We start from the raw sequence: 17,579 nt of genomic DNA, 5'->3' as shown, positions 1-17,579 counted from the left end.
TGAATTTTGCATATTCAAAAATGACTATCCTACAACTTAGTTAAAGACCAGACAAACTCAATAAAGCTTAGGCAGTATGCAGGGATATTCATCAGTTGTGGACATGATGAAAACTGGTTTGAGGCATAATTTGGCCTACAGATGTTGTGTGCTCTGGCTTTCATGATTTAAAAGAATTTTTCTGTGTTACTTTGACCAATATGTTCTCTCAACATCTCCCCCATCACTGTTCTTCCTTGTTAGTTAATTTTTGAATAAATGCATAAATATTAGTGAGAATCTGGACACCACCCCTATACAATTAGTGTGCTGTGAGAGAGAGCAGATGAAATCCTAGCATTTTCTTTTTTGACAATGTCAAAATTCAACTTCAGTCTTTAAACCATTATCTGTGTCAGTGGGGTCTGCTGCTCTAAGAGACGCTGCAGGGTGGAAGGTTTAACCATTTCTGTGATCATGTTAATTTCTGCCACATCCTTCCAAAAGTGTAGCTCTACTTGTGCAGCCTTGTTCAAGATCCTGGTGATGCCCTCTTTCTTGTCCTGTAGCTCATGGACCTTGGAACCAAATTATGATTACATCTAGTTGTATTATGTAGTCAGTAAATAGTGTCATGCCTCTGCTCAGACCACTTTAATTTGGTTGTGATCAGGTATTTCTCAACTTGTAGCTACCAAAATAATGTCCCTGAGGAAGGAATGTGTCAATTCATGACCATTGGACTGTTTGCTTTAAGGAAAATATTTCATATATCAGAGGCTATGGTGTGATTATTGCCTGGACTATGGGTAGACTTTTTTGATTAAATCCTCTGCATTTGAATAAACTATGGAATACAAGAGAGAAATTCAGTGGACATGGAACTAAATTTAGAGAATCAGGCCACATTTTAGAAAATGCAGGACTGTCATCTATAAATTATTTGGAATGCTTTTATCTTTGCTTTTTGGTAACTAACTGTAACCTAGAATAACAAAGGAATAATGTTTAGCTTTCTCAATTAAGAAAGAAAATCAAAACAATAATTATGATAATTAACTTATTATGAAATTGAGACTGATAATTTCACTATGATTACTCTTTACATGATGGAAATCCACATTAATTTTTTATTTTAGTGGGGTGGGGAGGATGGAGAAATATAGTAGAAATATCAAGGGTCAGATTCCGTAAGTGTTCTCTCTGGTGCAAATCATCTCACTGTTGCTGGATGGAGATGCAGTTCTGATTTGCTATCTCAAGAAACCATATGCAGCAACTAATACTTCCATTCGGAAAATGTACAAAGTACTCCTCTTCAAGAATGTGATTCTAATCTCATCATGTTTTCTGTGCTTAACTGTTTTCATGATGAGGAGCACTATAGGAATCTGATGGCTACATGAGATTGGGTGACAAAAGACTTAATGCAGGGAATGTTTGGACGTTCTTGGGGCAACAATGATTGCTATCACAATAATTATTCCACTTTACCAGCAACGCCTCAGTGTTATGAGTAATGTATTTTTATTTTAATGTTTAACCAGTGTGCTCAGATTGCTCAAACTTACCAAATATTTCCTCTGAAATTGTGTTGTCTCTTGCTATTTGACAAGAGTTGAGAGAATCTGTGTTGTTTCATTGCTGTGTGGCAGTACTGAGGCATTTATTTAATATTACTGGCTAAAATATCTAAGACTTTGGTAAATAGGTGTCTGACTCTAGTTGTCATGAAAGTATATGTCTGCTTTCAGTTTCACGTGCATACCCTTCCAGTGAAGTGATTCATGCCCACATGGGTGTGATAGACTTGTATTTCATAGAGTTGACTGTAAAGGTCTTGTGTCGAGTTTGAAATATTTTTGTTCCATCTTGTATCACAGGTTTATTTTATATCACAGTAATTCTTCTTCAGTTCAGCTCTGGGCTCTCAGAAGTTAGATTTCTCTTTGCTTCATAACGCTTCTTTTTTTTTTCCTAATAAGTAACATCCTGCAATGAGTGTGTTGTCCTTCTGTTTTTATTTGGATCAGCCATGCAGTTTTGAAGTAAATCTGTTCGCCTCTACTTTGATTTGCGTTGTGGAGTGATCCTAGGGCGTGACCTGGATGGGATTCCTTTTGCTCAAAATAATCTGAAAGTTGCAGGAATGTGCCCAGTACACTCCAGCCACTAGTAAGCCTTCAATCTTTGAGATTAAATCTGAGAACTAGTTCAAAGTAGAAAGCCCCTGGAACATGTATAATATGGAATATCCTTAAAGTTAACTCTTGCTGTACAGGCCCAGTTTTATTGGCCCATGCTTTTACTAATACAGCCGCAGCTGCCAAGTGTTGCTTAGCACTTCCATGAAACTGGTTTTGTATACATGTGAAACTTCTTTGGATGAATGGCATACATTCATAACTGACTGCATAATTAGTGTGATTATTTTTGAAAAGTTTTCACTTATGTGTTTGACCTTCGTAACACTTAAAATAATGCAGAATACCTATTTTCACATTGCTGTTCATTTTTACTTTATCATGACTCAAATTTGTTCAGAGCTGTCAAACTTCTAGTACTTTCATAGTTATACCATAGCTTGCACCTGCAAAATTCTTTGTAAGTTTCCCAAAAAACTGCTCAGTTAAATTGCTCTAATTTTGAGAAACTAATTTTTTCTGTGGCACTTCTGGAGCCATTGAAAGTTGCAACAAGACATTTAAGGGAAAGCCACTGAAATTAAATTGAATCCAAATAATTTTTTTTTTTAGTTTTAAAACAATCAAACATCTAATTGGATGCTTCCAACTCCATAATTTGTGGATTATCAGTGTTTATTAGATGTTCTTAATGAAGTGAGATTGTTTCAGGCAAATGCTGGAATAGGCATTCTGTTACACAAACTGTTGAACTTATTTGTTATGTAAAATGCCTAAAACTTTTAGGCATTTCATGAAGTAGATGGTAGGTGTTACTGTTAACGATTACATTGTAAAATGTGGTATTATTAGGATTTCTTTGTGTTATTGTTGTGAACAGTGGAATTTTCAGCAGGAAGTAGCATTCCTTGCCAGCAAGGTTATTAATGAACAGAGGAAGTGTTAGAAGTGCAGTGTTTGCCACATGCTCTTCAGTCCCTCCCAACAACTGTAGGCTTGAGACAGAGAACTGATTGTTACATTTCCTTTTGGAAACATTCTTTGACTTTTTTATTCCTCATAGATCTTCTTATGTGTTTGTGTTTATGTTTTGTGACAATTGTTTTTCTTTTGTAATTTTTCTCTTCTTTGAAGGACAAAATTTCATTTGGGATGATTTGAACTTTGCACATGTATTTTTAAATTTGCATCTGCTTGTTATAGGATAAACTCAGGCCTTCTGAGGATTCATCCCAACAACTGGGTCAACTTTAGGTGCCTAAGTAAACTTTGCCCCATGCTTCCAAATTTTTCCCCCGCCCCTAAGCCGTAAAACTGTCAAACTGTTTGTGAGTGCAGTTTTCGAGATCACAGTGACCACCGTGCCAGTGCATTTTGCTTATTTCTCTCTCCTTGATGGGAATGATGCACTCAGGTTTCCAGAAACCTTTCTCAGCAGTTGTTTTTTCTTTACTATTTGGAGTCCAAATGCAGTCCACCACATTGCTGGTGAACAGAAAATGGATGTGTCATAGCAGCAAAGCCTTCAGTTGTTGCAACAGAATTCATTAAATTCATTTTATGTACAAACTCGTACATTTTATAGACAAGCTCTAAACCTGTTTCTCAAGTCCAGTTTGTCATTTTGCTAGTCATGCACTCTTATGATTCACATTCTTGGAAGTGATGACTGAGTCAATGTGTAGGGTTATGTGTCATCTAAAGAACAGAAATCAGCTGCCAATCACATTCTGGGGACATGCAATCCACTTATTGTGGGAACTTGTTTGCATTTTTGTTTTGTGTATGTTACTTACTTCATGATACATGATACCATCTGTATGAACACACAGAGACCCATTTCTGAATAAGAAGATGTGGTGGAGCTCTTGGGGGCAGCTGGAGTATGGATGTACAAATGGATGAGCACTTGAAGAAGAGGAGTTGGTTATTTGTCAAATACTTGAGCTCTTTGAAGTGTGTCTTGCAAATACGCATCCATTACCTATCTTTTTTGTACTTTCTATCAGTTTTGTGTATTAATTTCACCTCCACTTTATATCCTCTACATTATAGAGAAAGATACATAAATATAGCTGTGAAAAGAGAGATAAGTCACTGGGATGGTCTAAGAATTTTTCAGGAATTAGTTTGACGTATGTTCCAGCAACTTCCCAAAGACATAGAATTGGAAGAAATTGGGGGAGATTGCCCAGTATACCCTTTTTGCCTAATTTACAGAGGTCTTTCTTGACAGCTTTGACTACTTGTTAAGTTTTCTTTTTGGTAGGGCTGTTGTAATAGTAGCCTTGTTGCTAATCCAGACTGCTGACATTCAGTTGGTGGAGTCCTGCAGAATGTATTTGTCACGTTGCAAAGAAGTGTGTGTAACCAGAGGCATATTATCCAAACTCAAACAAAAGTTAACATTCAATATTACAATAGTCTCAAAGGTGAAAACAAGTCTCTACTCTATGGAATATATATATATTGCTGTGTATTTAAAAAATAAATATAACACGATTATGGTAAAATGAATGTATGTACTATAAAAATGATTTATGTATACTTAAGTAATTCTGTAGAGAAAAAGCAATAATTCACTTTATTCACTTATTTAATGAAGCAATAATTTTGAGATGTGATTAAAATTTTAATTTTTTTTCACTAAGTGGCTTACCAGTTGTCTGTATCATAGATATTATTTGGCTGTTAGTCATCTCAATTCTATACTTTGTTAGCATGTCATATCTCTTACTTATTTAAATCTTAAACTTGCATTAATCTCTGGACAAGTAGAGTTTCTGTCTATGCTTACCTTCAGGATAAACCACAGGGTGTTTTGTGTGGGTGTCACTCCCTGGGGCTTTTGACTAGAAGCTCTTCAGCCCTGGCACTGCTGTTAGTTTAGGGGAAGTGCAGAGCCACACAAGTTGCTGATTTGGGGCTGAACTGTGGTAGGTAAGAAGTCTGTGTTTCTTTTGTGGCATGACCTAGAGTATGGTTTTGAAGAGAGATTGGATTTATACTTTAGCACTGCCAGACTCAGAACATAATGAGTCTTTTCTTTCCATTATTTGAACTGTTAAGAGGAGCATCTCTTTTTCTTCTTGGCTGTCAGTATTGGAGGTTAGCCACATGAGAGTGGAAGGGTGTGCTAAAGGAAGCAGAAGCTGAAATACTAAGGAAGTTTTACAAAAAGAATTCTTAAAGGTAAGCTTGATTGAGACAGAAAAGTGTTACAAATTTACTTGAAGATGCAGTGGAAAAAAGTCATACTTGTCTATGGCCAGATCCATTAGTATTTCTGTCAGACTAAGGTCTTTGTGTTGATTCTTCATAAACTACTGTTGTGACTATTCTTAGGCACCTAATGTAAAAGTAATGGCATCAACAAAAGATGGGAATGTTCTTGAGGCTGTCTTCGTGTGTGACTGGGTGTAATTGGTATGTTTTAGGGGGACCTCTAGTATTAAAGAAAATACGATCCCATTATCAACTGTGTATTATAAGGGAATAATCAGTTAATTCCTTTGTACAAAAACTGAGATGTGGTACGTATTCAAGAAAAAGCAACTGAATCAAGACACCAGTGTTTGTCTGTTTTCAGTGGTCTGATGCATCAGAAACGATTTATGAAAAAATGGTCAAATAAAGAGATCGTAAGATCTACTATTTCTAAAGCCCCATTGTACTAAGTCTGGGTGTGATGGGTTTCTTCAATGCAACCTCTGTGGTGCTGTGTTTGGGATCAGTGAGTCAAACAGGGTTGATAGCACACCAGTGGGTTGGCTATTGCTGAGCAGCAGTTGCACAGCATCAGTCAAGGTTCTCTCTTTTCCCACTTTTCTCTACAGTGACTAGACTGTGGGTAGGCATGGGGTTGGGAGGGGACATAATCCAGGCAGCTGGCTTAGGTTGACAAGAGGGCTATTCCATGCCATAGAATGTCATGCTCTGCAATAAAATCAGAGGGGGAGGTTTATGGGGAGGTAGCCATTGCTTAGAGACTGGCTTGGGCATCGGTCTACTTGTGGGAGATGGTGGGTGATTGCCTTTGCATCTCCTGTTCTACTTTTCCTTCCTCTTTTCTTCACTTACAAACTGTATCTTGACGCATGAGTTTCCTCCCTTGGGTCTTTCTGTTCTCTCCCCTTGTCCTGCTGGGGGCTGGGGAAGGAAGGAGAGGCTGGGTGGTCCTTAGCTGGTGCCCAGGGTGAGCTCACCACACCACAGAGCAGCATCTACCAGGATCAGCTGCTCCAGTGGGCAATTCTGGCATGCAAAGAAGGATACCAAACACATGATTAATGGTGCAGGTTTCTGTTGTGCACATTTACAGGGAAGTCTTCATGTGAATTCAATAGATCAAAGAAGAGATAATTAATGTTGTTTCGAACGTCCTATAAAAATTGTTTGGTGTTTAATTGCAACATTGTTTCTTTTTAAACTTTTTAATATTGCTGCTTCTTTCTTGTTAACTGCTACTATTGTTTACATGGTCTTGACTGGCCGTTTACTATATCCAGTTAGAATAATAGAAGTGCACATGAAAAATACACATACAGCCTACATAGTGAGAAAAAAATAAAAAAATACTGAACTGAAAACAAGCAGAGGGATGAAAAATAAATTTGTATGAATAATGATGACTGATTGTATTCTGCACTCCTTCAGATTTCTTAGATAAAAATGTAATCTGGAACACTGAGGGCCCCATAATATTAGCATTATTGTTTCCTTACAGCCGTTCATTGTTTACTACATGAAATAATAGGGTTCTGCAAAGTCATATCCTATACAAGAGAATTCTATACAGCTACTCTGCGGGTCTGTACTAGCACTGCTGGGTACATATTATAATTTTGGTGTCATTGCTGTAGTAAAGTAATTTAAGAGCAAAATCTCCTAAAATAGGTCATTTAAGCTTAGTGTTTGTGGAAAGTAGACTGCTTTTACACTAGCTCTGTCAGGACACAACTTATTTTTATTCAGTCCCTTCCAGAACACTTTCAAACACTTTTGAAACACATTTGCACCTAATACTTAACTGCAGAGACTAAATCATCATACTTCAATATGGTCAATTTGTATTTGATAGATACCAGGCAGAAATGATTTGTATCTGATGTCTGTCAAAGAGGTTGAAAAACTCTGTGTTTTGGTTTGGTTTTGTTGTTGTTTTTGGTTTGGTTTGGTGTTGTTTTTTTGAGGTTTTTTTTGGGGGGAGGGGTTGGTTTTTTTTGTCGGGGGTTTTGTGGTTTTGGTTTTGTTTTCTTAATGTTAATAGGATGAGTATCTAGGTAAGATTAAGTCATCAGTGCAAGGGGCAAAACTCATTAAAGTCAATATCTTCCCATTCATTTCAATAACTATGCCAATCCCAGAGAAACAGTTCCTCTCAGGATGGGCTTGAGGAAATATGGACAAGTGGTTGGGAGGGAGGACTGAGGGCGACGTACCATGGAGGTAGCTAGGTCAGACATTTCAGAGGTAGAAACTGATAGAAGGGGAGCAGCAGTGCTTGAAGGCATATGCTACTATGCACACAAGATGGCATATATTATTTTGAGTGATGTTCAGTGCCTCAGTTTAATAGGGTGGATAACAAAGGCAGAAAGTTAGGATTTAAAATCAAAGTGCTGTGGGTTACATGAAAAACTAACCTTTACTATGTCATAGTAGCAAAAAGTGATTTTTCTGTGTCTCAGGACTGGAATAATTGCTTTACTGGAGGATACAGTATGATTCATTGTAATATGGGATTTATAAACATGTTCTTGTTTGAAACAAATAAATAGAGCTAACAGACTTTTCAGCAGTTGCTCATTTAGATTTACTGTAAATAATAAATGTAGGTATACTAAAAAGAAATACATGAGACTGAAAACATGTAGTGTTTTACAGATCCCTTGAGTAAGATAATATAAACTGATAATCTGTTGCTGTGAATAATGAACAAAGTAATGCCAGATTTGAAAATGTTTCCTTGAATGCCACTAGGAAAAATCTGTGGCAATCAAGAACAAAAAGATCTCTGTGTGTGGCTTTGATTATTAAAACATTAATGACAGTGAAGATGTAAACCGTCACTTACCTTGGTTTGAGGAAATTCTGGTCTGCTTGTGATAACTGGCAAAATCATCAAAACAACAATATCTGTTACATTGTGAAATAAGCTGAAGAATCTCTCAAATAACCTTACTATGGAATTTTCCTTGCATCTTATGTATACTTGGAGAGAAGAAATACTTTTCATTAATGGCTAAATGTTGACTTTTAATCAGCAGTGGCTTTTAAAAACTATTTTTTAAAATGAAAAATAGGTAATTGTGTTATAATAATTTTTTCTGATTTTTTGTACTAATCACTTTTGAAGTTCCAACTATATTTGTCTTTGATTATGTGTATAATTATAAAAAAATAGAGAACAAAATTTTGTAAAATTACTATGTGGGTAAAAAATAATGTTTTTTTTGTGTGTGACAAAGCTATTCAAATTTTTATATGAAAATTTCGTGGAAGCTAACTAAATAAGAAAACACCCCCCCCCCCACTATAATTCCTTACAGAAGCTGCTATTATTTTGCACAGTTGGGTACAATATGACTAAAAGTCTTTCTTAAAGAGAAATTATATTGATCTAGGCCAGAAAGCAAATGGAAAATCAACTTTATTGTAAGTTAATTCTAAGGAAACAAAAGGGGATGCTAGGACAAGTTATATTTTATGCCCTCTTACTTTTAATTTTCAAAAATTCATTTTGCTGACATAGAGAAAAAGTACTGTAGAAACTAATATCTTGAAATTTCTTTTGACTTAGGAAAAACTGACCAAGAGACTACTGTGACAGGAGATAAAGACATAAACCAGCCTTGCAGTAATCAAAGTATACAAGCAGAGATACAAGAGCAGTCCATCTGGGGAAATCGCACTGATGGTGACCTCATCAGAAGTAAGTATTTCCAGAGCAAATTGCTGCCATTGAGGCATGCTTTCACAGTGTAATGGGATACTGCCTGTTGACTCTGTTAAATGTGTGTCAAATGCAATTGTGTTGCAACCGTAATGCACATCTACTGAATTTATTTCCCAGATTGACTCCTGTCAGGATGCACAAGCAACGAGTATAAAGAAAGGTGTGATTCGAGTGGTGCAGTGTGGTAAAGACCTCTGTAGCATCTACGCTTTCAAAGCCTTAGTGTTGCATTCTTCTCTTATCATTAATAGTACTATAGTTAGTACTGCATGCATGCAGCTGTGCTAGGTGTCATCACCTTCAGTTTCCCAGGTTATACATATATGTAAGCAGTAGAGTAAACTATGCTGAAAGCAGTTGCTTCCAGATGCACTGAGTACTGGTCAGCTGTAGGTTTTTTAAGAGTTTTGAATCCTAAAGTAGTTATTCTTTTCAAAACTAGAAGAATGCTGTAAGATAAGGTTTTAGACCTATGCTGTAAAACTGTGGAGTTTTTAAATTAGTTTTTATGGGTCCACATTTCTAGTGTATGTCCTGTATGCTTTAAAACATAAAAAGGTATGCAAGATTATTCCTATTGTCCTGTGTTGGACTGAAGATCATATGCTATCCATTGAACTCTCCTAAGGCAAAAATATTTCTGTCCACTGCCAGAGGTAATATTGCTCTAAAATTCTGTGAGTGCGTGAACGTTAGTTGCTCAAGGGAGAGGCAGCATGAGGAACTGTTCTCTAATTATAGGGTGTATTCAGAAAGAAAATGGACTAAATGCAGAGTGGTGCTCCAGCTCTCTTGAGGGCATCTGATCACACATTTCAGGGTTAGTCTCTCTTTACAGTGCACACTATACTGTAGAAAGTGGGGTAAATTCATATTTCTGAGCCTGCTGTTGTCAAAACTGGTGATTTTTTGCTGCAGTTATCTGGTTTTTTTTAGGTTGTTTTTTCGTTAGTTTTATTAGTTTGCATAGTTGTTTTTTAGTCTTATCTTTACATTCAACTTCTCTGGAACTTTGTGTTAGCATTTAAAATTCTTTCCAAATCTTCGTTAATCCTTTTTTTTCTAAGTAATTAATCCCAGTAAATACTTACACCTCTAATGTATTGAATAGTTACCTAGATCCTTACCAGATATTTATCTGACAATTTAAAATAATTTTTAAAGGACCACAAACAGGGAGAATTGTCCTGCACACCTTGAGAGTTTACTTAGTTCCAAAAGATTATTATTTTAGACCTAATTGTCCCTCGACAAACAATTGCTTTGTGGTTATGTTGAGGATATGGAAAGGTGTGTATGGCATCTTCTGCTTCTGGAATGGCCTCCTTCTCATTCCTTCTTCCTATAGAAGCTTCTTTATTCCCAAACCCATGAGAAAGCAGATTTATTTCATAGCAGTTAGCAGCATGCCTGAGCTATGGAGGGAAGGACGAAGGACTGCAGAGTGATGCTGTACATCCTCTAATCTGTTCCTCACCAAGACATACTGCAGTGGCTGCACTGGGGAGTGTGAGGAAATGATATCTTTTTTTCAACATATAGTAGAAATTGCAGCAGATAGTGGAAACCCCTGGTAAAGTGACTTGATGATTATATGTAGTTATATCTCTGTGATGGGAGGGTTATGTGCTGCTGAATTATATAAAAAAAAAGGAACAGGGAGCAGGGCAAAGATCGGATAAAATGTAGAGGTAAAAGGTACTGTTCCAGTGTGCATGACCGTCCTTAGCCTGGAGCCATGAGTAGCTTTACCTCTGAGTTTGTGAAAAGCAAGTTTAGCTGAAAGCTGTAAGTTTCTTAAACACTTAGTCTTAATAAGTGTGTAGTAGAGGCTTTATTATGAGTCATATTTGATTAGATGCTATGATGCAAACCTCTCTTTGCTTCAGGTAACTTTTACATATATATATATATAGTATAAAGTCTTCCAGATGGAAGAAACAAAAATTATGAAATCAAAAATCAAAGCAGGTTTTTATGGGGTTTTTTTGTTTTTTTTTTTTTTTTGGGGGGGGGACTTATGAGTAGGGAAGTTTGTTCTTTTAAAAATTGAGGAACAGTGCTTGACTCAGTTATACGTCTTGTAGTTTGCAGACATTTTACAATGCAATATACCTAGTAATGTAAGTTTGAAAACTAGAACAAGTGCAGCAAAGAGAAGCTTTCTTATCAGAAACATTACTTAGGTATTTCATGTAAAAAATAAGTATTGTAGCTCAGAATGGTCTTGATTCAACCAGATCTGTTACCCCACCAAACTAAAGTTTGCAGACTGTTGCATAGTGAAAGAAGTTTGAGGTTGGAATAAACAGTGTTTTGATTATTACACTATATTTTAAAACTCTTTCTTAAAATTGTTTTAGACAGCGCGTACTTCACAACTGTTCACCACTATCTTAGTGATTCAGTTTCCTTTTTTCCCATACAGATTGTTTTCCATCCCCACAGCTGATACATACTCCATTTGTCTTACCATTAGCTTTTACTTTATAAATGTTTCCAGCATTTAATTTCCAAGGTTTTCCTTGTTTGCAGCTGTTTTATCCTGCTGTTATATGGAATTAGATTAATCAGTCAGTTCTACTGGCACACTAACAACGAAGTCCACTGTTAGAGCCCCTGTAATGACTTCATTATGTATGATTTCTCATTTGCACTTGTGAACTCAGTTTACCAGGCAACATCAATAAACTAAAACACTGCCCCCGTTTTCCACAGTAAGATGTTTTACATTCACCTTGCTTTGCCCTTTCAGTCCTTTTTGCAAACTCCCTTTTTTAACCTCCAGAGATTTTCTCCGAATTAGCCTTTTCCCCACCTCCTTTGGAGCATCCCTTCTCCCCATTAATGAAAATGTTCATAATATCCTGGCTAAGTGGTTAATCTTACGGGAAGCCTCAACCAAGGAATTTATTGTTTTTGAAGACAGCTTGAGAATCAAAAGATTACTGTATACTGACATACAAACAAAGAAGGGCTATAGAAGGAGAAAGCAGTTGTATTACCTTTCTGTCGTAATTATGAATACACTTGCATAACTGTTAACTGGAAGACTGTTCAGTTGGAGAAGGGTCAGGGGAGAACCACAAATATCTCAGGAATGACTGGAGTAGTTGAAAACATGCCTTATTGTGGAAAACCTCCTGGAATTCAATCTGTTTAGTGTTAACAAGGGGAGTAAAGAGGGGCTTTGCCTAGTCCCTAAGAAGCATACCACAACAAACAGAAATTTGGTAAGACAGTTCTTCAACTATAGCAAGACAAAGGGAGAACTCAATATAATGTCCAGAAGTTCAGTTAGACTAGGAATAAGGTGTACATTTTTTAACAGAGTATTTGAGAACAGGAAAAACTGCCAATTACTTGCTGATTTTATGTGTGTTAAATTGGTTTTAGTCATCACAAGGTGGCAACTGCTATCCATATCCTTCAGTTTTAGGATCTGAGTGAGAGTCTTTCCATAGTGGTTCCCCCAGTTGGAAATACATCTATTTTTCAGTACAGTTATTCTTCAAGAAAATATTGAGACCTGTTCCCTTCCCTTCACAGATGCACACATATTTTTTATTTTATTTCTGACTGCAGAGGTTCTGCTTTTCAAAAGAGCTTTAGAATAACCCCATCTGCTGTCTTTTTTGGCAGTGCATTTTAAATATCTGCAAACACCTTCTGCTTATTTTCATTGTATGGTCTGGTGGCCCATAATGGAGTGGTTCTGCTTCTGTTATCACTCACTGTTGGCAAGTGAGGAGGAGTGCATGTTAAAACATGCATCAGGGTAACCTGTAGCTGTGGGAATGAAGCCATAGCAGTTTTTGCTGCTCTGTGTTACTACAATGCTCTGCTTTGTTCTCTGGAAGAGGTATGGGATATTTTTTGCCTCTTAGAGAAAAAAAGGCAGTAAAGATGGATTTTAGAATATTTAGGCAGGATTTTTGCAGGGGGTACTAGGTTATCTTCAATGTGTGTTGCTATGCAGGGAAAGGAATGTTTAGGAGGGAATAAAATGCCAGTCTTCAACACTATTTGCTTGTGAGGATTTAATCTCCTTTCTGGTTCTCAAGCAGAACCTTAGCTATGTGATATTTAAGAAAACAAAAAACATCTACCATAGATTCAAATTGTCATGAATAATTGATTAATAATAATCCAATTCTCAAGATTAAATACCTAAAATATGCCCATGTTTTACAGATAGAAAGGTCATTGCTATCCATCATTTTCTAGCTTCAATTGCCTCTTTCTTGTCCATGGAACACCCTCCTGATAAGAGTGGTTCTTCAGAGAAAGGGATGCTTCTTTCAGCTCTGTGGGGATCAAACAATTTTATGTGTTCTTGTGGCAACTATTTTATTTACTATATTCTTCTGAAATATAAACCTAGATTTTTTATCTTTTTGTTTTCTATATTTTTATGTTGACCTTTTCACTTTACATTATTATTTATTTAATTTTAAGGTTTGGAGATTCCTTTCTTTGTCTGGCTAAGTGAGTGATTTCTATAGTTTAAGTTACACTGTTTGTGTTTGGAACTGGTTTTTTTTTTTCCAACAAGAAGTAGATAATCTGCTGTTAGAATTCTTTGTTTTGTTTTATATTAATCCAGATACCTTTTCTTGTCTGTTCTATGATGCACAGTCATCTTACAATTGCTGTGATTTCAAATGGTCCTGTTTATTCTGTCTATAAAATAGTGCAAAGTGCTTGAGTTAACTGCAATGGTTCTTTTCAAAGCTAGAAAGTATGACAAATACAGTCTTCTTGCAGCATAACAGTGTGTGACTACAGAAATTGTGCAGAATAGATTAATGGAAATTATGCAAAATATATTACTGAGTTTGAAAAGTGTATTCTATTAGTTAAAGAAGTGATTTATGCACAGTGTTCCAAACACACCCAAGTATAAAAATCTGTTAACCTATGAATGAACAAAACTTAATCAGTTCAATATTTATACAGCAGCACAGTATTTGATATTTAGAACCTTCTTTTAAAAAAGATTAATCTTTGAGAAATCTGGCTAGTAGAAGTAATAGAGGAGTAGAGGTCTTCCCGGAGAACTCTTGTCCCAGAGATTTTCTAATCCTCTCCCCAGCAGAGAACTAGCCTGTGTTGCTTCGGTTTCTCCCCTGACCTGGCAGTTCTCTTACTACAGCTGCTCCAAAAGTCTTTGAAAAATTTCTCAGGCCTGTTTAGGGGCCTGGTGAGTTGCACAACCAAAGCCTTTCCCTTTGATTTTCATTTTACCCTCTCCTGGGCAGAGAGGGATTTTCACAGATACCTGTACCATTACAGTTACGGTCTTCGGAGTCTGACTGAGTCTTTGGTGTTAGCCTGGAGAAAAGGAGGCTCAGGGGAGACCTTATCACTCTCTGCAACTACCTGAAAGGAGGTGGTGGCCAAGTGGGGGTTGGTCTCTTCTCCCACGATAACAGGACAGAGTCTCAAGCTGCACCAGGGCAGGTTTAGATTGGTCATCGGGAAGAATTTCTTCACATAAACTATGATCAGATGTTGGAATGGACTGCCCAGGGAGGTGGTGGAATCACCATCCCTGGAGATGTTTAAGGAAAGACTGGACATGGCACTTAGTGCCATGATCTAGTTGATATAGTGGTGTTCTGTCATATGTTGGACTCAATGATTTCAGAAGTCTTTTCCAACCTAATTGGTCCTGTGAATTCTGTGTTTACAGATGTCACTGTGAAATGATGCGAGTGTTGCTGAAATTAGTAGTCCCTTGTAAACAGAGCTGGTGCGAGGTGCAAGTGTTTTCTGTGTAGCATCTTCCCTTCAACTCTACGTTGATTGCTCTAAGGAAATACAGCTAATGGTGGACTGAGATAGATCAGGAATTTTTATATTCTGTTGTCACTCCATGTCAAGAAATGAACTTCTTGCTGCTGTTGATCCATTTACAGTACAGTAGTCAAACTTCAGTGAGAACTTTAAACTATTCCAGATGGCCGTAAGATAGATGTATGTATTCTGCATATCACTAATAGCCAGAATTACTTGCAGCCTTTTAGTTTCTGTTTTATTTTACTTCTGACTCTCAAAACATTATCTGAATTTATGGTCTGAGGCTGAGGAAGTTTGGATGGCAGTAATCATCAGTACCAGACAAAGGTGAAATTCTTTAAGTAATGTGAAGATTGCTCTGCTTGCTGTGTTTGGGCCTGAAGTAAATTGTATCTTAATTTCAGAATATTTTCCTGTGTTGTATTGGTACTGTCTCAGAATTAATCATGCTGTTATGCCTATATGGGAAAGAACAGTTACATTCTTTTTCTGATTAGTTCCTCATATAGGGGAAAAAGTAGAATATGCTTGTAGTAGTTCCTTAAAGAGGAAGAATAATAAAACTCGACTGCATTGTATGTGAAATACTATACTACCAAACCAATGAGTCAGTATTGTTTCAGTCTTCTGTTTTCAGTACTAACAGGATTTAGTTAGCCATATTTAGCAAAGAAAACACTAAATTACAAAGTGTGAGAAAGTATCATCATCTAAGACATACTTTTAGGAACCTGTCCGCTGGCAAAAATGTCATGAACTTAAACCATGGCAAAAGTTCTCTTTTTCCCATTTTAGATTTAATTTTGTATTTATTGTCATGGGTGTGAAAAGCACGGAGTAGGTTTATAGAGCTCAAAAGTAGTACTGTATATTGTGTTTACATCAAAACAATTAAATGAATTCTTCAAAATTTAAGAGTCAAAATAGTTTTAAAATCTTTTTGAATTTTTTATTTACTGATAAAAAAGTGAAAGAGGAGGAGGGACTCATGGTCACAGGAGCAGCCTTAGCTAAGTAGTCATGGTTAAACATTTTTCTTCTTTATATAGCTACACAGGAGGAAAGAGAGGTCTGAATACTGCTTCCTTCTTATGCATTCTGACAATATGATATCTATAGTGCAAAAGTACCCACAAGTACCTTTCCCTGAAGGAATTTTTATAAAAGACAAGGAAAGACAGGAGCTTATGACCTATTGGTATGTTGCGTAGTGTGGTTTGCTGTTTTCCCCTAAAAAATTATTCATAATCCAAACCCAGAGGACCCTTTTGAAAAACATTAAAATGTCAAACAGCTGTGGTCACTCAGGCTATTTCTAATACCAATTTTGTTAAATCATTTTACTGATGAAGTAGGCCTCCAGATATATTGAAGCTTGATTTAAGAGAATGATTAATTATTTACTACCTGAGCCTTAACTCTTTTTGAATGAACTGTAGTGTTCTGGCATGTGAGAAACATATTTTTGGGTGGAGACTGCTCTTGAAGTTTGTGATTATAAAATGCAAACTCATGCATTCTAACCCAACAACTTTTGAAATTCTGAGTTTGTCTGGACCCATGAATTTTAGAGGCTTAAATTTTGCTTCTAAACTATCTTCCCTCAAGTGCTATGCAGTATCTCAATTATCATGTTTTCGCTTTGAACTATAAATATTATGACACTTGTTTGGAGAAAATTTAGCAATGCTAATGTTAGTTACAGAAGAATTTCAACTAAGAGGCTATTTCCTCTTGCAGAGGTTCCTCAAGTTTAAGTGAGTTTTATTGATTTATAGCTCAGACTTAAGGTTGTATAATGTTTGCATAAAATGTTAAGAAGTTTGCTTTTGAGACAAGCCAAGTAGAGCAAACTGTTAGGCAAACCTATAAAAAATGGCCTATGAGTCAGATTTGACCTTCAGGGCAAGTTTTTGCTACTGACAGACAGCATAAACTATTTGCCCATTCTTTGACAGACTATGGGCAAGCCTGTCTTCAGGTATGGGTACAGCTTCAAAAATCAAACCTCTTAGCCAGTTAGAAGATATCTACATTTTCCCATCTCCTTTTGTAGGACAGGTGCATATTTTGACCGTATTCCATAAGTTGCGAGTTGAAATAAAATGCACGTTTTGACAGAAGAGCAGTGAAAGATTATTATGCTGACCAGAATTGTCTGTAAGGGCAGTGTCAAACCAGAATGGAACATCTTTTAGGTCTGTACAATTCAGGAATACAGGAGATCAGTGAACAATGCTCTTTTTGCTAAAATTTCAAAATGAAGGAAATCAAGTTTTGGTGGAAAATTTGGGATTAACCTGCCTGGAAAAGCTTGTCTGAGGGATCAAACTCAGTTTTTCACAGAGGTGATGCAGAAAAGTATTTGGATGGTGAGGTGGGATACAGAGCTAGCTTTGAATAATGTACATTTAGTTTTCTTACAGGTGATTTTATCAAATTACACCATCTCATTTAGTATTTCCCATGTCACTTTGTAACTATTACTTTGTGAAGTACTTCCCTACCTCAATATATATTCTTTTTAATGTGTGATGACTTTTTAGTGATGAGTCACTATCATATTTATAATGTAAAATCAGTATTGGTAAATATTTTTGTATAGTAATAGATCATTCAGCTAATCACACTATGAAGTAACTGGCAGTGTACATTAAGGCAGCTGAAGTAGCTGTAAAGATCTCCGTGCTTCATGA

The 17,579-nt window shown here is 36.5% G+C and overlaps 1 protein-coding gene across 5 annotated transcripts in view; it reads left to right on the top strand.

The window, feature by feature from the left end:
* The window catches only part of MDFIC (MyoD family inhibitor domain containing), a 51,884-nt gene that overhangs the window by 4,671 nt on the left and 29,634 nt on the right, over positions 1-17,579 (top strand). For all 5 annotated transcript variants that reach the window (XM_010413527.4, XM_010413526.2, XM_039570784.1 and 2 more), the window contains exon 3: positions 8,926-9,057. In XM_010413527.4, coding sequence (XP_010411829.1) covers positions 8,926-9,057 — 132 coding nt within the window. The remainder of the gene's footprint in view (positions 1-8,925; positions 9,058-17,579) is intronic.

Source organism: Corvus cornix, chromosome 1A (assembly GCF_000738735.6).
Source record: "Corvus cornix cornix isolate S_Up_H32 chromosome 1A, ASM73873v5, whole genome shotgun sequence".
NCBI lineage: Eukaryota > Metazoa > Chordata > Aves > Passeriformes > Corvidae > Corvus > Corvus cornix.
Note: the sequence above shows the minus strand (reverse complement) of the source record. Positions and strands in the feature narration are given on the sequence as shown.